Genomic DNA, 25,853 nt, shown 5'->3' on the forward strand with positions numbered 1-25,853 from the left:
GATAGTCAGCCCACAGCAGTACTTTGGCCTGGATTGTGCAGTACTGGTGCAGTTCTCTCCGTGCACTCTAACGTCTACAGGAGTTCTACAGTGGCTGGCATGGTCACGTTAGCTATAGATGCTGGTGCAGGGCTGGGGCTGCCTAGCTCAACTGCTCTGCCAGCCTTGGCTTTGGCAGTGGAAATGAGTCTGGAGGCTGCACTGTTGAACAAGTTTATGGCATCAGCCGTGCTCCAAAGGGGAAGAAAAAAAAAAAAACAAAACAGAACAAAAAAAACCAACAACAACTGGCAGTTGGAACCAGATGCTCTGGCATAAGGTAGACATTGCTTTCTTCATAGCTATGTCTGAACCTGCTCGATGAATAGACTTCCCATTCTAGCTACATTATGCCTCAAGGCCACAGCAGTGGACAGTGTTTGAAAAAACAATAATTTCACATAAAATCCCCAAACATCTACTGACAATATGCAAGCATGAGTTAAGAACACCTTGCACAAAAGCACATATGGCCTGACATATAGGCAAAGTTGAAATCATAGCTCCATCTATCAGTATAGGATGTGATCAGTAAATTATTTATCCAGCGCAGGGGAACATCAAAGAAGACTCAACAACATGTTTTTGATTAAATAAAAATACCACATTTTCAAAGCAAAAGCAGAGGTCTGCTAGTCCAACTCTGAAACCTGTCATACTCTTATCAGTAAGCAACATATTGATCATAAAGCCTGAAAACATTTGCACTTTTTCTCAGGGCCAGGCAATAAATATGAACATGTGGTAACAGAGTGAGCCGTGTTACCTAAACAAAGGTATTGGTGCTCACTAGTTTCTGGGTAGAACTATAGTAAAGTGCTTTAGGGAAAAGGAGCTACACATGAGGGTTTGAGTCACAGATATGCAAACTGTTTATATAAGAAAGGCTTTTACAGCTGTTTAAAGTAATCACAGTGAATATTATTCTATCTTTTGTCACAACTATTGAAAGTTAAATAACAGAAACACGTCATTACACTTTACAAAGTAATCTACCAGGAATGTGTGCTTGCATGTGACTGATTGGGCACAGCAGTGTCTTGTTGGATTGTGGTTCACAAAAAAACTGGTTCAACGTTTCTGCCGGATGACCCTGCAGTTTTTTGCCGGACTCTCCTGTGCACAACGGCTGCCCCTCATCCAATCATTCAAATGAATGAAGGGGCTTTGCAACTTCGGGCTAATGTTGGTCTGGATTTGACTTGAAATATTTTTGAGACATCTTATGCCCCATTTCCAGCGAGCAGTACAGTTCAGTTTGGTATGCTTTTTTTCCTGTTTCCACTGTGAAAAGTTGTGGATGGTACCAATGGAGCTGTACCTAATCGTCCCCATTTTTGGTCACCCCTCTGTTGGGGTACCTAGCACACAGATCTGGTACTAAAAGGTGGAGCTGTGAACACTGCAGTCCGTTGACTGGTCAATAGAGGACGGTCACTCTGCTCAGGGCTGAGTTGTGGCTGGTTTTGAGGCTCATGTAACCATTGTTCATACCATGGAGAGTTTTATTAGTAAACTGCAACTATAAAATGAAAGGATGTTTTGCTGCCTCTTGCAGCAGCTGGAGTCAGAGACAACAATAACTTAATTCACTGGACCGACTGTCAACAACTTGTAAGGTGCAACGTTTACTTGTAATGTTACTCAGTGTATGAGTTGATGACGTGAATCCAATCCAATGTGACAACTTTGACCATCACTTTAGTTTTTATATGACACACACTAGGGTTGGGTCGGTTCTCAGTAATACCAATTCGGTTCAGTACTCTGTATTGGACCGTTTTTGTTTTTTGTTTTTTTGGAGACCGACTGGACCGCATACTCGGGCGGAACGTAGGCGGAGCAAAGCACGCTGCTCGGCATGTATTTTTCACATCACGGGGATTTTTCACAGACATTTTTACAGGAAACTACAACTCAGAAGTGCGCTCGACTCCGCTTATAGTACGCCCAAGTCTGTGGGCACCTGTGTCTGCCTCTTCGCCAGAGAGAGAAGGGGGTGGGGGTGGGGCGGGGACTGAGCTAGGGGGTGCGAGTGCGCATGCGCTGAGGCCTCTACTGTAGCCTGGGGAGTCGATAATGGCGGACAATTTAGTCTCGAAGAAATCAAAGAATGCGCCACTATGGCAACACTTTGGCTTTGAGCCAGACGAAGGAGGCAACTCTTGTTTGCACAAATTGAGTAAGCTGCAAAATTTATTTGTAAGGAATAAAAGAAACAACTTGTTACTGTCACTCTGTTGTCCTATGGTCATTTATTATTTTAAATGAGTGAATTGCGCCCCCAAGTGGTGAAAATCCGGTATTACCGACTTGATGCGGTTTTTCACAAAAACCGGACCTTTTTTTTTTTTCCTCATACCAACCCAACCCTAACACACACTTTTAGTAATGAGTGGATCTTCAAGAGTTTATATTAATTTCGACCAGATTATGTGATTAATCCTTAATCGAAGAAAAGTAAGCTTCGCAGAGCGTCATTCCTGTGGGCTCTGGCAACAATAAACCCCTGAGTTTGCCTGAGAAGGACTAAATGCACAAACCTGCTATTTTTAAATATCCCATCAAGAAAGACTCTCACTGCAGCCTGTTCTATTTCATGCTGAAAATGTCAGCGTGCAGCCCTGTTCTGTGGATGATAAACAAGGTTCAGACTTCCCTCTGTGTCACCAGACATGAGGAAAAATAGTGAGTGCTAGACGGAGCAGTGAGTGACAACCCCGCCCACATGTTTGCGGTGGAAATGCTAGGGTCTAGGTACCATGTCTGAAGGGTTACTCTTGGTTCCAAAGGTACCATACTGAAAGTGTTTGGTTGAAACGGGCTCCTGGGGTTCCTGGTATCTTCTTTAAATGTCCTAACTTGGAAAATGACTGCTCTCCTCTCTACATTTTGTGACTAACATATTTTTAAACTCAATGGATTAAGGTAAAAAGAGTAATTGAAAAAGTGGTACAGTTCTTAAGCTTTTGCACAAGCCAGCTGATTTTTACTGTAGACAGATGATTTGTCGCGCAGTATTTGGCTTCATTTTTAGGACAACCAAACACCAAACCTTTTTGCTTGTGTCCTAGTTCAAGACTTGTGCTTGTCAACACGCAATGTTGAAACTTATGAACATCAGATGTGACTGTGGATTCAACCATCACCCTTTATGATGTGTGAGGAGAGTAAGAGGAACACACTAGTTGAACTGTGGTCACAGGGGCTTTTCTTGAACCAGCTGACATTTGTTAAGGGTAATTTCAGCAATCATCTTTCCGAGACAAGTGCCTTGTAACAACACATTGAAACCCTGACGAGAGCTGTTCTAAGCTCTAACCCTCCTGGAAAGTTCAAGCAAGAGGTAAAGTACTATACTTAGATACAAAAACCAATCAATGATCACAATATTACCTTTGAATTCCAACACTGAAATGTGCACAATGCTACATGTCAAGAGCCTTGCCTTGTTGAAGTATCCATTAATCAACACAAGGCAACACAATGTGAATATTGCCTTCATATGACACACTAACACGACTGTGTTACAGTTCAGTTAGTGCATGCCTGGTTTGATATTGTATGCTTTCCATAACTGGGAAACTACATTTAATGGATTGATTGGTCAGAAATAATAAAAGTTGAGACTATTATATCAGCAGGGCGGACGTGGACTGAGTGACATTATTCAAAAAAAGGCTTTTTTGACGTTCTCTTTCAACATCACACAACTGGTAATTTTGTATTCATATTATTCCCAGCAACACTTAACTACTTGTCCATCAATCAAAATGATTTCTGTGGAGATGTGGGTTTAAATTTTTTAAGAGATAAATACTGCATTGTGAGAAAATAGGTGTCTCCTCTAATCCATTAGGATGGGAGTTTGCTTGATAAATGAGAGTCATTGTCTTTCAATCATCTCTTACACCACTTGACCCCAGATTGATTAGCACCCAGCTCCCTGAGAACGCCTCTGTGATGCACGAGTTGACGGGCAAAGCAGACTGAATGTTCTCTACCTGCATTGACTTCCAGCAACCTCCTCTTCTTCTGCTGTCTCTCCTGCTTTTCACGTTCAGCCTTCTCCTTCGCCGCCCGGGCTCTCCTCTGTTTCTCCTCGGACTCCCTCAGCCTCAGGTTCTCCTTCAGTGCTTGCTGTGTGGGGGAGAGAAAGAGCAATAAAGTGAGGGAGATACGGAAAGAAGGAGAAAACAAGACGGATTGCTAAGTAGGGTTAATTACCACAGCGCAGAGCCTGTCAAAGGCAGCGGCAGCTGTCAAACACCACAGACATCTTTATCAGGTGCCATTAAAGTCAGATAAAGCTTCTTAGGTAAATTGCCACCCTGGTCCTGCCAGACAAAAGCAACTTGGCACCACAGACTTCAGACACCAGAGAACCATAAAAGCGATGTAACGACGTAAAGACACGAATGGAATCTGTGTCTCTTTCCAAAAACATTTTCTGTTCTAATTTTGCCTCTTTTCTGCCCACTCAAAAAAACATTTAAACCTATTTTTAGAGATTATTAAAGCTCTGTTCAAACATTTTGCTTGCTCTATTTTGTTTTTCTCTCTGCAGTCTTTCTCAGAGCTGAAAAACATCCCTGGCAGCATCACCTTACAAGATAAAACAAAGAGTGGGAAAAACATTTCTAGGTTAAAATATATATATAACACAGCATAAAATGTATAAAGTATGAAAATCCCCAAACTAAAATGATCAAGCTGCTGTGTGTTTATGTGTGTCTATGTATAGAGCATGTGTCAGGGTCAGTAAGACAGCTTCAGCATCACCCTGTGGCTACAGTGTGAGCTGTTTCCAATCACTGAACAGCTGGTGAGCTCAATGGCAATGCCAGCAGTGATACGATTCAGGCTGTACAGTTAGATGCTGAGCTGAACACAGCTTACAGGTGCTGCTGTGTGGGTGGATGTTGATATCTACCACACTACTTGCAGGTACACTGTAAACAAAATCCGCACTTGAAACCACCTGAATTTTACAGCATCCGACAGAGCTGGGAAACTTATTGGTAACAACAAGAATAATTTGGCAACTTTCCTACATATACTTATTATCCCTAGACTTGATAGTTAATTAGCATTTAAAAATGTTTTTATGGTTACACTATGACTACTGACAAAAAAAAATCTGATTATTGATTGCACATATGCACGGTACAAATTATAAATTATATTTCTTTATTCCCATGATTGGTTTTCTTTTTATTATTTTCTTCTTCTGATTGGATTGACTAACACTTAAGTATTCTGGTATTGTTATGTAGTAAATACAACATTTGCTCATGTATACTTCTATTTCTCTTCTGAAGAGGGAATGCAGTTTGACTCAAATTATGTTACATGAATGGATAGGAACTCCTACTGTACTACTTTTTACAAAGTGCCAACGGTCAACTCCAATAAGAGCAGCAATTACTCAGTTTTTCCTTTTGTCAGGCCGCTTTGTTCACAGAGCACAACAATATAATGTAGAGCAGTGGTTCACAAATGGTGCGCCATGGGATTCTGTGATAATCACGCATTATTATTGCAATATTCAACTGGGCCTATACAAAAAGCTTTGAATTATTTTTTTATCAACTGTATCAGTATGTTGGTCGCATACAGTTCCTCATAAAGAGGCAAACTCTAGCAACAAAATGTAATTTAATTTAATTTAAATTTTGAAAACGTCATGGGGAACCTATTTGTCACCGTTTGTGCGTGGGAATTATTAGTGTGTGACACATCAAAAGCCCTGATTGGCAGCCAGTGTGAGGGATGATCCGATTTAAAAAGAGAAAGCCGTGCATGGGACAATGGATTGCTTTATTGTATGGAGCAAATTACAATAAATCACCAGCAAAGACACCTACTGTAGCACTGCAAGAAAAGAGACAGTATAATGAAAGCTACCTGTCTTATTTTTTCTTATATTTATTGTCTTACGTCTTGCTAAGAATGTTAACACACGTTATAGTGCACAGATATAAATACAGGTGTGCCTTGAGGTGTACCTTGGGCGTAGTGAATTTGTGTGGATATTTCAATATCAAAAACAAGTGGACTAGACAAATTAACAATGTGCAGACATTATGAGAGACCTTTATCTGGACTGACATTGCTCCTTTTTTTTTTGACTGGCTACATACAAAGTTTACCTGCACTTCAACCACAGGCACTGAGTTCCAGCTTTAAATTTCTGGGCCATTGTTCCTTTTCCTAATTAATTACCTATTGATGGCCCAAGAATGACTGGAGTGGAGCTTGTCTTGTCATTCAATGTTCAGGCACTTGAGAATGAAAAAGGTTTTACAGCTTTAGTTAGAACTGCAAGCAAACATCTGTGCTGGCTATCAAGGTCTTGGGACAGGAAAGTCTCTTCATGGATGCACCGATTTATCAGCTGAACATAGGTATCGGCTGATACTCGTGTTGTTGACTGTCATAGACCTATAAGCAAATAAGATGGCATTCACCAATGGCAGTGGTAGATGTTTTTCTGTTGGGTCATAAATTTTGCGCAGCTAAAAATTAGGGCTTGGGACTAACGTGCTACCATCATCCCTGGGACAACAGTAAACATGTTTGAGACAAACAGAGATCCTCCCTTGGACACCTTTGGGCGAAAGGTTGCGGTAAACTCATCTTGATCAGGGTTTTTTTTTCCTGACAATGCAATAAAGATAAAACAAATTCATGTTATAACCTGCAGGAGGAGATCTCATTAACATTAGCTGTTAGCAGCTGGTGGCCCAAACTAACAGCTAATGGAAGTGGCATTAAGTTACATTATGATACATTCCTGTTTTATTCAGTAAAAATAAGTATTGAGCAAAGGGAAATTATTATTACGTTATCATGATGTGTTCAAATACAGGCTGATCTTGTACACTGTTGTTTTTGGTGAGAAACTTGAGTACATGCCGTGGTTGGAAGGAGAAATGTGTTGATGTTTTCACAGCAATATAAATCAGAGAGGGGATTATATATAGTAAAAAGGTTTATTGAAGCAGTTTTTGTAAAGGATGTTTTTCATGTGAAAAAAGGTTATATTCAAGGTTGTGTAACTTTGTATGATTGAATTTCATTCAGAGGTAGTGTAATGAAGGGCTTAATGACTTTAAATGGTTCAGTTTTATATATATGTATATGTATATGTATATATATATATATATATACATATACATATATACATATATATACATATATACAGTACAGGCCAAAAGTTTGGACACACCTTCTCATTCAATGCGTTTTCTTTATTTTCATGACTATTTACATTGTAGATTCTCACTGAAGGCATCAAAACTATGAATGAACACATGTGGAGTTATGTACTTAACAAAAAAAGGTGAAATAACTGAAAACATGTTTTATATTCTAGTTTCTTCAAAATAGCCACCCTTTGCTCTGATTACTGCTTTGCACACTCTTGGCATTCTCTCCATGAGCTTCAAGAGGTGGTCACCTGAAATGGTTTCCACTTCACAGGTGTGCCTTATCAGGGTTAATTAGTGGAATTTCTTGCTTTATCAATGGGGTTGGGACCATCAGTTGTGTTGTGCAGAAGTCAGGTTAATACACAGCCGACAGCCCTATTGGACAACTGTTAAAATTCATATTATGGCAAGAACCAATCAGCTAACTAAAGAAAAACGAGTGGCCATCATTACTTTACTATATTTTTTTTTTACTATGAAGATGTTTTTGGTTCCCTTGCATAAATAACAAAAACAAACAAAAAAAAAAGATAAAATGAAAAAATAATAATAATCATAATAATAATAATAATAATAAAAAACATCAGTATTGGCCCAGAATTTCTTCTTTCTAATATTGATATTTGCACAAGCCGATGTCGTCAACTTAAAAACTTGTCAAAACATGTCATGATTCCACTTGTCTCTGAAGAATTATTTCATAGGTATGCTACTACCATACTTTAACCATTGTGGGTAGAGCCTCTACAATCCGTGTTCCAGAGCGCTGTCAAACTCATACGATAGTGTCGATAGCTCAATAACACCACAGCCAAGAGACAGACTGCATATGATTTAATAGAGTGCTAGCATGATTGCCATCCTGATCAATAGCCAGTCACTTAAAGAAAGGGAGTCTGGGCTTTTATCAAACGCCCAACTCCACCTCCTCATCTCCCCTCCTCTTGCGCTATTCACACATCTCGGCTTGACAGGCAGGTCAGTGGGAGAATAGTAATGCCAAACCAACATTAATGGATGCGCACACTACGGAAAGCACACACTACGGATACTGTGTAGTACATGATGGAAAACTACAGCAGCACAATAAAGAGGGGCAGTCGCTTATTGAGGCCAACTGACAGCCTCTTATTAAGTCTGCGTACAAGTGACCATCGCGGGAAAATGATATAGTCAGCTTGCATTCTAAACAAATCAGCGTCCTCAATTTGGCATCAACAAGCCACTTGAAATATGGAGAAACGACAACTCAAACACTCCGTGAATTACTAATAGTAGGGGTGTAAATGCACAATATTCAGTTTGATGCAGTATACTTGAGTCCTGTGTCCTTTGGTTACACACAGCTGTAAATGAACCCATCCTGTGATGCTCCACGTCCACACACTGTGAGCTTGATCTTTCACTGCAGATTTTTTTCCCTATTCATAACACGGACCTAAATGAGATTGTATCTCATTGGCATCATAGCAGACATATAATTTAAACAACATTTATCTAAACTCACTCACATAAAAAGACAATAGCAGCTAATGACAGTGATGTGAACTACTCAGCAGGTTTATAGAAATCCAAGGGAAGAGGAGAGAAGAAGGGAGAGATGAATACCAAATGACTGAGACACACTGAAGCTGTTCGGAGCTCTATTTTTAAACAACACCAACTCCTCCACAAAATTAACTTTGATTTGATGTAATGAAACTGTCAGTTGCTCGTGGCATCCTCTGATTCACAAATGACTATGTTCTTAATGGGCATCCAGGCTGGTAAATCACAGGCGGAGCAAACGAGGGAAAAGGAGAAGGGAAAGACAAGTGTACTGACACATAATACATTTTCAATAAGGAACAATTAAGTGATCCCAGGTTAGCAGTCAGTGGTGATGGATGCCTAATGTGAAAGTCATCAAAACTCTGACACTCCTCCCCCTCTTCACTATCGAGCAGCTCTTTTATTAAAAAGTCAAATTCAAGACATATGATTACTTTTGTCTTTTCTCAAAAAGAAAGGGGGGGATGGAACAAGATGTCCTACAAACCAAGGACACACATAACAGGTGTACTATAACAATGACAAATGTAGGCTAGTAATGATACAGACCATCTGATTAAGATGGTTAAAGAGAGAATTTGCATATTATTAATCAGCTTTGTATCAAAACAATGCAGGTGGTCTGTGTAAATGAACTGTGGTAAACTTCCCTCAGTCTTACCAGTGTCCAGTGCTTGTCTCTCAGCGAAAATCCACAGGATGACGTGTTTCATGTCATCCTGCGCTACTTCTGCGCTTTTGTATGCCCGGTCACTATGGACACAGAGAGTATGGAAGGAGATCTTCTCTCTCTCAAACTCAGGCAGTGCTGATAAAATATATACCAAGATTGACGGTATCGCCTATTTCTTGCCTAAAATGTTTTCAGAAGCATATTTTTGTGCACTGTTTGTCTGTAGTATGAGAATTTGAAAACAGGAAGTGGACGCCATACTGTTTCCTGAGATCAAATGGAGACACTACACAGTGTTGATCGACTATGAACCAAGATTCTATCACTAAATTACCTATTTAGCACCTCAAATGTTTTTAGAAACATATTTTAATGCACTGTTTGGCTGTAATATGAGAATATGTGAACAGGAAGTGGGAACCCTTCTGTTTCCTAGGATCAAATGGAGAAACTACGCAGTGTTGATCAAATATGAACCAAGATTCTATCACCACATTGCCTATTTCTCACCTCAAATGTTTACAGAAACATATTTTAGTGCACTGTTTGGCTGTAAAAGGAGAATGTGTGAACAGGAAGTGGGTGCCCTACTGTTTCTTGAGATTAAATGAAGAAACTACGCAGTGTTGATCAAATATGAACCAAGACTGCACTGCATTGCCTATTTCTCACCTCAAATGTTTTCAGACACATATTTTAGTACACTGTTTGTAATATGCGCATTTGTGAACAAGAAGTAGACGCCATACTATTTCCTGAGATCAAATGGAGAAACTACGATATCATATCAATATCATATCATAGCTGCTTTGTTAAGACATACTTTGGCACAGTGGTGCTTTGAGCTCAAGGATAATATAGTGCAAGATCAAAGGTAAGAGGACAAAAGTTATTATATGTATCCTGAGGAGACCATGAAAGTGTCTTCAGAACATCAATCCATGCTATAGCTGTAGGGGTGCTTCAGTAATAACCAAAATTTCCAACTGCTGATGGCATTTGCTAAAAAAAGTCACATGATCATGAAAGTCATCAGGATACATCATCTGGGAACAGTGAATGGGTGTACAAAATTGTGTGCCAATCCATCAAATAGAAGCTGAAATATTTGACTGAATAAGTGAAAACTCTGACCTGATGGTGGCGCAAAACGACAGTTGCCAAAGTCAGTAGGAGTCATCCTATAGTGGCCTTATATATTTGTAGTAAATTTCATGTCAAACCACCCAATACTTGTGAGGATGCTTCAATTTGGACCACAAATGTAGAACTCATGGTGTCGCTGGGGGTAAAGTCAGGGCACCAGAGTCAGTAAAATGTATCCTCTTGAAACCATGAATGTCCGTACAAACTGTCACGACAATCAATGCAAAAGTTCAGGAATAATTTTAGCCTCGTCTGAAGTAGCAGACTGGCAGATCAATAAGCTAACTGACACTGCCATTCCCAGTGCCAATGCAAGCGCAACTTAATATGAATGGCAGGTGGTTAGAATAATCTGGCTATGCAGATCCACAGAGTCGGTCCGTAGAGGCAAAATTACATCTTATTTAAAACTGGACCCTTTACTGCTGCCAGCAGCCGGGAAAGCAATGATTAGTCAATAATGGGTCAATACAACAAGTGGGCCTGTTTAAGAGAGGATCACTCTTAAACTTCACAAAGAGAGTGGAACAGGAAAAAGAGCAGCTAAAGAACATTACATCAAAACATCCTTGTTAAAGCAGAAATTGATATGATCACAGCCAGCCACAAAAGGGGCCATGCTGTCTTCTTAAATCACAGGACCAATTAGCAATATTAGAATCATGAAAGTAAAAAAAGAGCCAGTGTGGGCATTAACTTAGTGCAGCAACACAAAGAAGTTCATCTTAAGCACATGGCAGGACAGGCTTCATTTGTTTAAAAAAGAAATCTGAATTCAATATTGAAGGCAAGAATTATCTTACTACTGAAAAATAATGAGAACTTAAGGAACATTGATTTTTGAGAGATAGTGAAGTGCCCGAAATTACAAAAAGATGAAGAGTCATGTGATTTTTGCCTTCTGACAAAGCATTCATTTTTACTGTAATGTTGAGCTGAAGGAGAGGGAGAGGTGTAGAGCGAGAGAGAGAGAGAGAGAACCAGCTCTCTGAGGAAATTGCCCTCCGCTCTCCTTCATCACTGCAGGTCTGCTTTCCCCTCCTCCTCTCCTGGATGTCCGCCATTAGACACGCTCAATTGGATTCCTGTCAGATGTGCGGCCTCGCCCTGGGTCTCCTTCCTACGGGTGACTGAGCATGCTGTACGTGTGTGTACAAGTGTGTGTGTCTGTCTTTGTGTGTGAAAAAGCTAAGCAGCTTTCCTTAAAAAAAAAAAAAAAAAAAAAACACAAAAGAAGCCAACACAAAATGACAAACGCACACAAACAAACATGCGCCCCCACACACACGCGTTATGCGAACAACATACACACAGTTCAAGGCTCAGTTCACTTCAGGCGGTGGTCCAGAGAGAGCACGCACCTATTAGCATGGGCCTTGGCACAGCAGGCTAAATGCTGACACAGATTTGACCGAGAGGTTATGGTGCTGAGATTTACTGTATGCCCGCGTTCATTGACCTAGCCTTGGCTTCCCCCAAGATATGTCTGTGTGATGGGACCATTTGAACGAATTGCTGACCTAACACAGGGGAATAAATAGCTACATGGGAGTTTTGACCATATAATGCGGGTCTTTATAACACTTGGCTTGTTCACCTTTCGCTCGCAGAGTCATTAAGTGTTACAGTATGTTTGGTCAGATCATAAACACTACAGCAGAAGTCTAGCCAGGACCGTGAACTAAAATGAAAGAGATTACAGCTGCAATAAGAGACATTACAGCCAATTACATATCTTATATATTCTTCTCATTATTATCAATTGGACTTTAATGGATGCATGGAACACACAGAGGTTTTTAATCATCAACTCTTAGTCTGATTCTTTTTTTTTTTTTTTTTAATTCATATGTGTTCATATCAGCCCACAGCCAGTGACGAACTTGTGGCTGTGAAAGTGAGGAGAAGAATCACAGCACAAAGTAGCTCTGGGATCAACAGCATTGATGAAAAAAAAAAAAGAGTTCTGAAAGCAAAGCATCTGGGAACCTTTTCTTTCTGATTTTTCTGTCTGTGTGTTTCCTCAGACCTGAAGACTGTGTAGATTCTGTTGCTACTTCAGTCTCAGGCTAGTCGCCACACACTGCAGCCAGCAAATCAAGATACATGGCAAATAACTGCTGTTTCATGCCTCTTGCAGGCGGCGCACTAGGTTCCCACGTATGTCTGTTGTTCATACTTATTGCGGCCAGGTTTTTATATTTCCAGACTTGCTAAGCCAACATTTCATCAAAGCACTCCATTTTTTAAAGAGCCCTAAAATTTGAATTGGCATATACGCACTTAGGAGTCCTACAGCTACCCAATCATTGCAACACAGTCTGTGCGACCCCCACTGTGAATTTTGGAGGTGTGTGGCTCAGACCGTCTACACAGTTATCCAATCCACAGTTGTGCAATATTGTCATCAGCATCTCACTGACCACAGGAAACATGAAACAGCAGTAAGTGTTAGGATGTGAATTTGATCATATAATAAAGGATGAGAGCAGGACTAATTAAATATTTTGTGCCTTTAGGTAAAACACTGTTTATTGTACATGTTTGTACAGCTGTAAGCAAAAGCACTCATGTGAAAGCTGGACTTTGTTATTATGGTCTGACCTTATTGGCAATTAGATGTCACAATATATTTTGTTATTCTGATTATTGCCAGAAGAAATGTCATATTTTATCCACAATTTTCACTTCTATTAATCAGGGACGTTATTAATATATACAGTATGATGATAATTAAAAAAAAATCCAGTTAGGTTTTATATTTTGGATTTAAAAATCATTTTTAATGGTTAATTTAGAATGAGCTATACAGAGCATAGGTGACACAGATAGAGGGAGAGAATGACAGTCCCTACCACAGTTTCCCTTGGTAAACTTATATCCACAAAAGAGTTAGAAAGTACATTAACACTGAATTACCCAGGTAGTTTAAACTATTTTCATCCAGATTGGTACATTAGCTAGTAATGTTTTTTTTTTGTTTTTTTTACTTTGACTTGGACATACAGAGGTGGATAATTATCTTGAAGATGCTGGAACATATTTAAAGTGTTGGTCACTTTTCAGTGGCATACTTTGCAAATAGGATATTGATTTCCTACAACAACTCCCTGGTTTGTATATATCCAAAATGCTCCTACACTGTTTATTTAGGGAACTTTTGGGGCAAATATAAGGCTGGAATGTCAGTTTTCCCTTTGACATTTTTACAGCCCTTCTTCTTAACACCTCAGGTGACCTGCACGACTCTCTCAAACACAAAACAAACCGGTGCTTGCACGTGCTATGTGACTCCAAAGGGGAGATGACACCACACACAAACACCCTGACTCTTGAGAATTCATTCTCACAGAGTGATAATGCAGGACACCATGGATATCATAGCTTCTACGATTCTTAAAACCCGCGGTTATGACAAAACTGGTTAATCCCATCACCCCTGATAGGACTTCGCTTAAACATGGGTCCACAGTCAGACAAGGAAGTCCCGTTTCTTTAAGATCTTAACATATAATCTTTATATTGTGTTTGCAATTTTTTCATATTCAAACCAATCAAAAGTCTAAAAATGGCTACAAAATATTAATCCCCTAAGGAGAGACAGTGATTTGTATAGTGGTTGGGCATCTACAAAGTTTACAAAATCATGGTTATTGTGCCTCTCAATAATGATCTAGACTGTAGGCCTATTTAGAACCGTTTAAAAACATTTTCTCAGACTTAGAGTAGAGTATACACTGTGTATCAGGCATACAACAACTATTCTCTGTAAAAACACACACAAATATACAGACAAAGCTTTGGAGTACAAGAAAATCTAAAGCATAACTAATGACTGTGCAGGTAAAAAGGCAAAGAGGCATGAAATCCATTTGTGTGTGTGAGGTAGATGTTAAGTTGGGGGCAGGGCAGGAACTTTAGTAGGCTAATTAGCTAATATTATCTGTCGCACCCAGTGGCCTGTGCCACTAATCCTGCTGATTAAACACAGTGGGTCTCCACAGCTCACAGTAGCGCCAGACAGATAAGGCCACGGAGCTCAGTGATGACATAAATGTCTGGGGGAAACTGAACTGCATAGAACTGGCACTGGTTCTGATGTGCATTATTCAACGGGACGCTGATGTGAGAATCACAACAAGAATTTGCTTGTGTGTCGGGATGCGGCCAAGAAATGAAAAAAGTAAAAGTTTCACATTCAACTTTAAATGATTCTAATGCTGTTAAAGGGTTTGTTCATGTCAGTGCTGTTTATGATTACAGATATTAGTATTAATGAATTAGTATTAGTTGACAAAAGACACAAAATGCAAATACACCTGACAAAATTGTAAGGTGGTGTTGTTTCATAGTTATTAAAAGCCTTTAAAAAGCATTATGGAACAGACCATTCCATGTAAATTGGAACTACTCCAAGATCTTTTTGTTTAAAGCCCAGTTCAGACTGAAGATTTCCAACAAGACGACTTGAAACAGGCAACTACTTGCAATGCCCCACTGCAACATTCTTAAAACCTGCCAGTTCACGCCAATGCAACTAGATGAGATGGTGTATCATCTCTATGCAACAACTCTCTGTACTTCTGTTCTGATTTCCAGCTTTTCAGGCTTATTTTGTGGCTGATTATAATTTGTAGCTCCTTAAAATATGAATGGGGATAGTGATAGTGAGATACTGGCTACGGCTGCATTCGTAGTGGTGATGAAATGGCAAAAAACAAGCAAAATAAGCATCGGATGGACTGTGTTCATGATATATACGCATACAACATGTGGCCTGCGGACCATTTGACTTGATGAGTGGACTTCACTACAAGCTGACTGGCTGTAGAAACTGGTGACAAGCTTTACGTTCTAAAACCAGTTGAGATGCAGGTGACACCATCAGCTGGCTTGAGCCGAGCTAAGACGGCAAGTTCACACTGCTGCAACTTTTCTCTGCAACGTTCTAAAACACATTTGTCTTGTCGCAAATCATTGGTCTGAACTGGGCTTAATTGGTATAGTTGCTTAAAGAAGCAACAGACAGCATTTTTGCCTATATATACCATTATGTAAATAATGTGGGTTGCACAGGGTAGTATACACAGTAAAATCAGACTATCAGCGTTTACATAGGTTACTTAATGGCTTTGCAATCTTTGCAATAAGCTTCTGCCACCGGTGCCGAAATTTTGCGGAAAAAATCTGCTTTACAGCAGGAAATACTATGTATTGCCAAACTGGTCGGTCAGCCAATCAGGGACTGGAGCTGGTCCTTATGAGGAACTGGCCGGGGCATGAGATAGTTGAGTCAGGAGCACAATGGCAGACGGACAAAGTTTGGAGACAAGTGAAAAACGGCCTCCCAAAATAAAACCAGCTAATCTGTCTGAGGAGGCGAGGATGCACAAAAAGGAGAGTAATAAAAGAAGAGGAAAAACAAGAGTAAACCTCAGTCAGGCGTTCAAGAGATGGAGGGAGCTCCGTGACCAAAGAGGCTCAACACCGGTGTCCTGCTAACTTTCTTTCTAATGGCTCAGTAAGTAACACGGCTAAATGTTAGCTAACGTTAGCCGAGAGAGGACTGTACTGTACTGGCTGCTAGTTCATTCCTAGCTGGCCAGCATCGCAAATCGCCGCAACCAGGGACCGGGTAGCGAGTGTTGGTCGGCTGACATCCTCGTTGCCATTCTACGGCAGCCCTCGGACAGTGATTATCCCCCACCCCCCCGCCGCCGCCGCCGCCGCCGCCGCCGCCGCAGCTACTGGGCACAGAGGCCTCTCCGACCGGGACAAGTGAAGTAAAATCCTCTCCTCCGCTCCCGTTTGTCTGGTGAACACCTCTCCTCTGTCAATACACTCTGCCAGCAGTTTAATAATATTGATGCCAGTTGTAACATTTGAATGTTTTAGTAGTAAGCCATGTTCTAAGCGGGATAATGTATAGTGAGCCGGTGACCGTTGAAAAATAACTCTGCTGCGCGTCGGGGTTCCATTCCCCTGTCGGGAGTTATTTTTTAACAGTCACAGGCTCACGATACATTATCCCTTACGTGTCTGCTGTTGTTTGAACTGATACTGTACATATTGATATCATTTACTGTGAGTTGTTTGTACTGGTACTGTGCATTCTGGTATAATTATTTGCATTACTATTTGTTTTTTCTTCAGATAAATCTGGTAATTGTTGCTCGGTCTCTTTACTCATTTATTTCGTATATTGTCCACACACCTTCTCATTCTACATATACATAGAGGTATACTGGTGGCTTTACAGCCTACATTTTATTGATTATCTCTGATCCCCACGGTCAATTTGGTCTTTGCGACAGTGTGAGCAACACTGCTGACGCTAGGTGGCACCAAGCTAAAAAAAAAACCTGAATCCTATCTGTTGCCTCTTTAAAGGAATACTTCACCTATGAAATAATTTGTATATCAATTTCCCACCATGTTACCTTGAAGTCATGAAAAAGACTTCTTGCATAACTCCAGTGAACGGAGAGTCCAAAAAATGGGTTAGCATTTATTAACAGCGACACTATTTCAAAACAACCATATACAAACACTCACACAACTTGTGCAATATCATCTATCAAGTCTCATTATATTAATTCTTAATACATCAGTTCAAACAACAGTCTTACGCACGGAAGAGTAGCATGCTTGGGCACGCTCAGGGTGCGCAACTCCTAAGTGACTTAAATGATTTAAATGTTTGTAACGGGATGATTTGATATCATTTTGCTGTTGGTAAATGTGGACCCCTGTACTTTTAATTCATGAAAAATGTTCTCCTCTTTTTGTATTCTCCGTTCACCATCGAGGCACGCGGGAAAACGTTTTCTTTATAAAATTCAAAGTAACACTCAGTGAATAATTGATATTAAAATGGCCATTTTGTTGGATAAGTGTTCCTTTAACCTATCTACATGTGATTAAAGATGCATTAATTATCATTTATATATAAAATGTAATCAAACACTTCCTGTAATGCAAAACAAATCCAGGTACTGCCAAACCCACTAAAAAATCAACTCATCAACCACTCAATTTCAATAAAATATAAACATTTATAGTACCATGTTAAATGTTTCACTTCCACATAACATGCTCAGACAACTAAGTCTTCCTGCTTCTACTACGGGTAAATCAACTGTACAGTATACTCACAGTAAACATGGTGCGGAAGTTGCTGAGATCAGTAAACAGCTCCTCCACTGAGGTCTTCTTGGGATCGACCGCAAAGTACTCCAGCATGTTGTGATACAGCGTCTCCATATTGCTGTGCATTATCACCAGCTTGTCGTACTGCTCCCGTGCAACCTTGCTGAAGCTGTGAGGGTTTGTGGTCAAGGTCATCAACACATCTATCACATATTAAGTGTTAATTAAATGTTGCAGCAGGTACACTACTCCCCTATCTGACAGCAATACAGTAAGAAAAAAAAAGTGTGTAGAAAAAAGCGTAGGAAAAAAAAAATCATTGACATTTGTTGCCGTAAGGATCTGAAGCTGGGAAACAGGCTGTAAGTGGTAAACTGTGATGTTGGCATTAGGGGCGCTGATGCTGTCAGTCAGGTTACCACTGCAGTATGTTCAATGCTATGACCCCCCGCAGCCTACAGCATCTGTGACTCATGTCTGGCTGCTGGCAAAGTGTGTTGGTTTATTTGACAAGCACAATATTGAATGAAACTATAAAACAAAAATCAAGAAAAAAGACCAAAATCCACACACAGGCAGATTTGACTGCACTCAAAATTCAAATAGTTTTAACTTCAACCCTTTCTGTTACAGCCATTTAAAGCCCATTCAAACAGACAGAGATTTTTAAGCACTAATTTCACAGTCGATGTAAACATTGCAGGTAATGGCACACAGTATTTGCATCTAGTATTTGCAGCCAGCACAGTCTTATTCTGCTTGTGATTTTTAGGCTGATTTACCCTGAAAATACGCTTTTCTTTCTCCACTGTGTGGCCCAACGACACATCCTTGCTCCTCAAAATGTCCCAAGAATAATGTCAAGAGCTGGTCCTCACAGACACGGATATACCTTTCACCACACAGAGATCTACTGTAGCAAAATATTACTCGTTTTACGATTGCCTGTATGAAAGATTGAAGAGCATTAAAAGGGCCTCCTGGTTAAACCCAGCAAAGCAAAGGACAGCTCTGCTATGTTGGTACGTCTGAGGATGTGTGCGGATGAGGACAAATGGGCAATGGCTGTGTCAACACGAGCTGGAGAGGTGTCAGTGTCAGAGCGAAGTGAGGGGGAAAGCGAGAGCACTAATACACATCCTGCCTACCAGGGCATACTGTTGAGAAAGTCGAAGTCACCACACACACAAGATGGTGTAGAAATCTAGCAAGCATGAATTTGCTGTTAAAAAGCAATTTCATATGTCATGTTATTAGCTCTTGTGTTTTATATTCTATATGTAAACGCATATCCTTAAACTGTTCTTTCCACATAAGGAGACTGTTTAATATAAAGTAAAGTGCTTGACAAAATTAGATCTGGGTTAGAGTCAGTTTGAGCCAATCTGCTTCTTTTAAAAAGCCTGCGCAACTTTCTGTGCAAATCGATGAAAAAAGAAAATGATGTGTCCCTAACCAGCACCACCAGTCCTGCTAATGACCCCGACAACCTTGTCTCGTGGCAGATAAGAAGCGAAAGTGTCTGCGTGTGTGCGGTATCAAAATTATGTGAGCAGCATCTCTGGCTGCTATTGTGCCCCTTCATTATAGCTCAATTGATGGACCTATTTGACGTCTGGCCTCGGTTGAATCTGGCTCGGGATGGGACTACCTATTCAGAACTGGGTAAATGCTGTTCAATAGGCACCGCTCCAAGATTGACTTGTCAGTAATATCTTTCCAAGCCCGGAGCTGGGGGAAAGAGCCATGAGGAAAGCCTGAGCAGGTGATGGAAAGCAAGAGAGGGAGAAAAGAAGAAATAGCCGAGAGCCACGGTTGATAAGTATCATGGGGCGCAAAATATTTCTCCTCCTCCTGTTCCCACTCTCCTGACTTCCTCCCTTTTCCAGAGAAATCAGCGGTCCACTGCAGCTCTTTCTCAAGACTTTCTGTTCACTCCTGCTTTCTTACTAATCCTTTACTCTATCCTCCCCGGTATATTCCATCATATTTCCTTCTACCTCTCATCGTTTGCTCATTCTCCTTCGGTTTCCCTCCTGTTCTCATATGCCACCTTTACAAGCTTGGCTCACATTCAGAAGTGTAACACTAGACCAATAACACTGCGACTGTCTACTCGAGAGGCGCATGAAGTGATAATGGAATTTTCAATGTCACCATTGTGACACTGCAGGCTTCTCATGTTTAGCTGGTGCCTGTAGATTTTGGTGGTTGGAATAATGACTGTCGCCGGCAAACTTCATCAGCTGCAGGTGTAGTAAAAAAAAAAAAAAAAAAAAAAGAGAGAGAGAGAGAAGTGATTGTATCATCTTTAAAGAGGCTTCTTCGGGATGAGCAGTGGAACTTGTTCAAGAATAAAAGAGCTATCTCCTCGCCTTTGATCTAGTACTTTTAGATATCACATGACTGGGAATCTTCAAAGATGGGACTGAGTATTATTCAGTAATGGTTGGTATTCAATAATATGAGATAAAAGAAAAATGGGCCAGTCAAAATTTTCTTTAAACAGCTCACTTATACAAACATGCGTTGCCAATATTGATAAAAACCAACAAACAAAAACACACATTTATAGTGTAGATTAATAAAGGTTCAGAATCAGAGTTCATGTGTAGGTTAGTACATTTCATTTTTGTTGTTTTTTGTTTTCTAAAGGGACTGTGTGTAAAAAAAAATCAGTTGGTGGTATCTAACACTGAGGATTGCCAAAACTTTTCCTCATTAGAATTCCTTCAGCGTTCATTGTTTAAGAGGTTTTTAAAGGGAGCCAAATTGTCCGCTGATTGGCACGTTGCAGACGGGCCACCAGCCCAGCACCTTCTAATGTGTGCTCACCTATTTTCTCTGAAACAGACGTTCAGGAGGAGGTATGCCATGATAATTATCCACAGAGGTCTCCTCCTCTTTAAAACAAGCGGACCCAGTAGTTTGAATCGGTAAAAACACTGAATGAAACATTTTCATTTTAAAAGTCAGTGTTTCTTCTATGCCAGTTGGCATGTCAGAGACAAGCCACTAACACCTGCCAAAGTGTGTTAACCTTTCTTCTTTGATAATTCAAGATCCACATGTTTAGGAGGTTTTTACCAGAGCTGGATTATCCGCAGAGGTCACCTCCTCTCCCAAAAACAAACCCGGTGATTGAAACAGGTAAATGCGCTGAATAATGCGTACAAAAAGTGTTTTTTTAACGCTCTTGTTGCAGAGGGGCTGCTTTCTACGGTGGCCACTGTGACAATGCAAATTGGCTTATCTACAGTTAGTGGCAACCTCCAATGTTTCAAAATGATGCCAATGCGGAAGTGCCAAAAACTGCAGTTTCTCCAATGGCCACTTGAGGCTAGCTCCAAAACAGAGTAAATCCCCATAAACAGTGTCAGTTAATTTCGTTAACAAAAACTTGGACAAAAAAAATTGTTAACATTTTTTTTCTACGATAAAAACGAGACAATAAGATAAAAATAGATTTTGACAATACAAACTACGACGAAATCTATGTCTCATTTTCATTGATGAGACAAGATGTGACGGAAATGTTAGTACTGGACTATCGGACATTGAAAGCAGAGAACGTCCGTGCTTGTAATTACCTTAAAATGCCGCACAAGCGACAGGCTGGTAAACTCCAATAAATAGTCTGCGCCAGGGTGTTTCGCTAGCCAGCAGAAACCCTCAACCTGGGGCAGCAACAGCTGAATCATTTATAGTTGTAGAACAAAATTGTCTAAATGAAATTGTATACAACCTGTCACTGTGATTCTTATTTTTGATAGGCCTACAGAAATTAGCCAAACTGGATTTAAAAAAAAAAAACAATGACTAAAAGTTGACTAAAATGTTTTGAATTTTCATTGACTAAAACTAGACTGAAAAATAACAATGACTAAAATGTGACTAAATCTAATAAGCATTTTTGTCTCAAAACTAAGACTGAATCTAAAATAGCTGTCAAAATTAACACTGATACAAACCCTTGTTAAAATGGCCAACTTTACAGCAGGAATAAACATTTTTACAGCCTGGTAAAAACATTGTCAACATTCATGAATGACCCTACTTATTGCCGGTGTTTGGTTTGTCTGTTCTGGGCTACTGTCGAAACATGGCTGTGCATCATGGAGATCTCTGTCAACAAGGACCCGCTCCCTACGTAGGTATAAACAGCTCGTTCTAAGGTAATGAAAATACAGTTCTTATTTTCAGGTGATTATACACTAAAGAAAACATACTTATTATATTCCATTTCATATATTATATTCCATATATCCGCTTAAATCCTAGCCATTCAGTGCACAATAACTCAAAATGAAAGTGTAACAATCCATCTGCTTATCCGAGGCCAGGTCGCGTGGGCAACAGGCCGAGCAAAGCACCCAAGACATCCCTATCCCCAGCAACACTTTCAGGCCCCTCATGGAGGACCCCAAGGCGTCCCCAGGCCAGATGAGATATGTAATCCCTCCAATGTGTGTGGGTTGGCCCCGGGGCCTCCTACCAGTGGGACGTGCCCAAAATACCTCCAGTGGGAGGCACCCTGATCAGACCACCTCAACTGACCCCTTTCGACGCGAAGGAGCAGCGGCTCTACTCCGAGCTCCTCACCCTATCTCTAAGGCTGAGCCCAGCCACCCCACGGAGGAAACTCATTTCTGCCGTACAATATTATATAATAATGTAATAAAATAATACTTAGGGAAAAAATTTTAACAGAGTTCATTTAAAGGTGAATAAAAGTCACATTCCCATGTTGTTTCAATATTTCAGGTACATGTCTAATCTATACTACATGTTGTGATGCTCATCTCATTTCCATTTCTCATTTAGCACTGTTGTCTCAGCCAACAAAAGTTGATTAAAAATTTCAGTTGAATCGTGCGTGGCGGATTCAAGTCCCAAAAATATGTGCACAGAGTGTGGAGTGTGAGGTTTGCATTTGGATGGCCCTGGTGTGAATATGACATCTGAGCAGCACTAAGATACTCCATTTTGATCAAATATTTGCTGGTGACACATTTAAGCCCTGATGAGTGTGTGTGTGTGTGTGTGTGTGTGTGTGTGTGTATATAAACGAGTGTGTTGAGCTGCCTTTTGGTCTCTATGGCTGAAAATTAGAGCCTTGACGCTCGGTGTTTTCATTTTATTAGAGGCTTACAGTCAGATTTCGGATTTCATTTTCGCTTTTTAATCAGTGCTGCTAAAAAAAGACATTTTGTGCAAGGCACCTGGAATTGGAAAGCAAGGCGGTGAAAGACAGAGCTGTCAAATCCATTCTCAGTGAACCTTTCTGTGTTGCACTCAAGTTCTCTGCTAACCACTGCAGCACAAGCCATCAGTGCCCCAGCCCCAAGGCTATCGATCAAAACTACATGAAGGAGGCTAGGTGCAGGGTGTGAGGGTACTACCTCAAAGCCGGAGGACAGTGAATAATTAACACTGCCGCCAAACTGAAACAGACAGCTGTCAACAAAAGCACCTGGATTTTCTAAGAGAAATTGTGTATTTATGTTTTTGTGGATTAGCACTTAAAAATTAAAATAAATTAAACACATTAAATCTCTATTGTTCTGTCTCCAGACACATACAAACATGACTGACGTGAAGCAGAAAGAGAGTGACAGAAAGACGTAGGATGCTCTGTCCCAATTCTCCCTCTCTCACCCTTCCCTTCATGTTGAAGTAGCCCTCAGTGTAAAGTGCACTTAAAAAAAGAGAGCTGAGAGGGCTCCTGGTGCAAAAACTTGACTATGGAATGGGATGCCACTCATGATTTCTACACATCACCAACAGTAGAGTGAAAGCCATGTGTATATATATATAGGACCACAGGTGGGAGGACTGTCCTTGTCTCCCTTTATTTTGTGTTTTAACAGCATATTGAACCTCTTCTCTTTATTTTACTGAGCAGTTTGCAGTATGTTGTGGATAGTACTTATGTAACCCATGGTGATTTTTGTTTCATTTTGGAGGGGGATTTTACAAAGCTAAGTTTTAATACAAAACTTCTTGAGGAAATCGAAAGAGGGAGGGAGTCTGGGAACTAATAGAACACATTATGAAGGAGGTCAATTAAACATGTTTAACTGGGTGTTTGATTAGTTAAAGAATCGATAGTTCCTTTCCTCCATACCACAAGTTCAGTGGAGGGTTAAGCCATGGAAGCGTCCTCTTCTGCCAGCCTATGCAGCACCACAATGTTACGCTCAAAATACATGTCAGCCGCTGCATGACTGCAACAGAGGGCCATCATAATCAACTGAAGCTGCTTGGTATGGCATGTCCACAGGGGCATTATCGGACAGGAGGGGCTGCACCACTTCCCAGCACTGGACGTTTAATAGGCATGCCACTAGGTAAATGGTGCTGTCTGCTGGTGAGAACTAAGCCATGCAGCTGCAGAATTTCATTTATCATTTAGATGAACAACTATCATTTACACAAATAACTTCATTTAGATCGACAACGGTTGGTTTAAAAGTTTTTTCAGAAATTTCCAGAGGCGGCGAGTCATGCTTGACGCCCCTGATTTAAATAAAATAGCCTAGATTCAACTTTATGCAAATGGAAAGTAGACGCGACGTCTCTCCAAACGCAACGCGGCACTACCACAATGCATTGCACAGCTGCTTACATAAACAGTGAGTGGGAAGTGTGGAAATGGGGGATCCTGCAGACACGTACAAACACTGAACATGAAAGCTGCACTCTCATGGGCAGGCATCGCACAGCTCATCTTTTTCTACCTGTGGCTGTGTGGCCGTCCAATGGATAGAAATTACATAAAACGGCGTATTTATGAAACAAAAAATGTTTAAAATAAATACCTTATTGTACCAAAGGCGATGCCACACAGCAGAGCAACCTTGTGGGTATTTTTACATCAAAATAAATAAATCAAATCAATGCATTAATGATGCTGTAGTTAACACCATGCAGTTAATTAATTCAGTACCAGTTAATATAGCATATGCTTTCAAACCCTGCATAACCAACTGTATTTTCACTTGGCAAAACACAATACGCACACAGAAAGCTGGCACACAACCATACGCTACAGAGTCTGTGTAGCAGGTAAAAAAAAAAAAAAGAAAAAAACTCCCGATCTAAGTGGCACTTCGCATCAGTACCCTGTGTATTTCAGCTGTTAAATGTAAACCTACATATTCAAGTTAAATTTTTACCACAATTTTTGTTCTGTTTAATTCATCACAGTAAACTCGTTGAAGAATGCCCCCGATGGGGTGAGTGAATGCATGCGTGTGTAAAGGATATAGCCATTTTAGTGAAGAACATGTCATTGGGGTCATCGGGGGAGGAGAAAGTCTCCAGGTCTCTCTCCAGCTGCAGCAGCTGCCTCTCCATCTGCCTGAGGCTCTTTTCCAGATTCTCTGCAGACACTGACACACGCCCACGTATACCGAGTCACACACACACATTCGTAACAGCACACAGAAACGCACCCATGTGCCGAGGAAATGTGAAGAAAGAAGCAGAGAGAGAGAGAGGACAACTCAATTACAGGTACAATCAAATTCATTATTATTTTGAGGCTCAGAAAGAATCAGAGAAAAACATCCACACAAAAAAATAACAGGGAAAAATGAGAGAGAAAAGCCAGCTCAATTGCAAAGCATGGTTATAGTGGGTTCACACTGTGCCAGAAACATCATGGGAATAAACAATGACTGAGGAAAGAATAAACATCAAGTGAAGGTACGTTCAATACATAGCTTTTTATTATTCAGTTTGCGTCTTAAATGCTCGTGTATGTCATAAACAATTGAATAAACATAAGAATACAATGCCTCTGCCGACACACATACGGCAGTGAAAGCAAACGCTGCTCTTTGTTCACAAATTTAAGTATACGTGGCTTTTCAGGAAAAGAAAGAGTAACAGATTGAAGTATGAAGATGAAGCCGCTGGAGTAGATTCTTCTCCGCCCTTCATCCTTCGTCTTTAGTCTTATCAACAGGTCCAAGGATCACGCAGGTGGGAGAGCAGGGGAACACTGAGCCTAACTTTCTGTTAAGTTGGTCATGGCTGACACTTTAAGCTAGTCACTGAATATAGCATATGGCTTA

General features: G+C 40.5%; 1 protein-coding gene across 1 annotated transcript in view; it reads right to left on the reverse strand.

Moving 5' to 3' along the window:
* Nucleotides 1-25,853, reverse strand: part of LOC117260795 (protein diaphanous homolog 3-like) — a 253,424-nt gene that overhangs the window by 87,367 nt on the left and 140,204 nt on the right. The window contains exons 23-25 of the mRNA XM_078174650.1: nt 25,041-25,166; nt 17,779-17,942; nt 4,044-4,179 (exon numbers count right to left, since the gene is read on the reverse strand). Coding sequence (XP_078030776.1) covers nt 4,044-4,179; nt 17,779-17,942; nt 25,041-25,166 — 426 coding nt within the window. The remainder of the gene's footprint in view (nt 1-4,043; nt 4,180-17,778; nt 17,943-25,040; nt 25,167-25,853) is intronic.

This window comes from Epinephelus lanceolatus, chromosome 2 (genome assembly GCF_041903045.1).
Source record: "Epinephelus lanceolatus isolate andai-2023 chromosome 2, ASM4190304v1, whole genome shotgun sequence".
In the NCBI taxonomy this organism is placed as follows: domain Eukaryota; kingdom Metazoa; phylum Chordata; class Actinopteri; order Perciformes; family Serranidae; genus Epinephelus; species Epinephelus lanceolatus.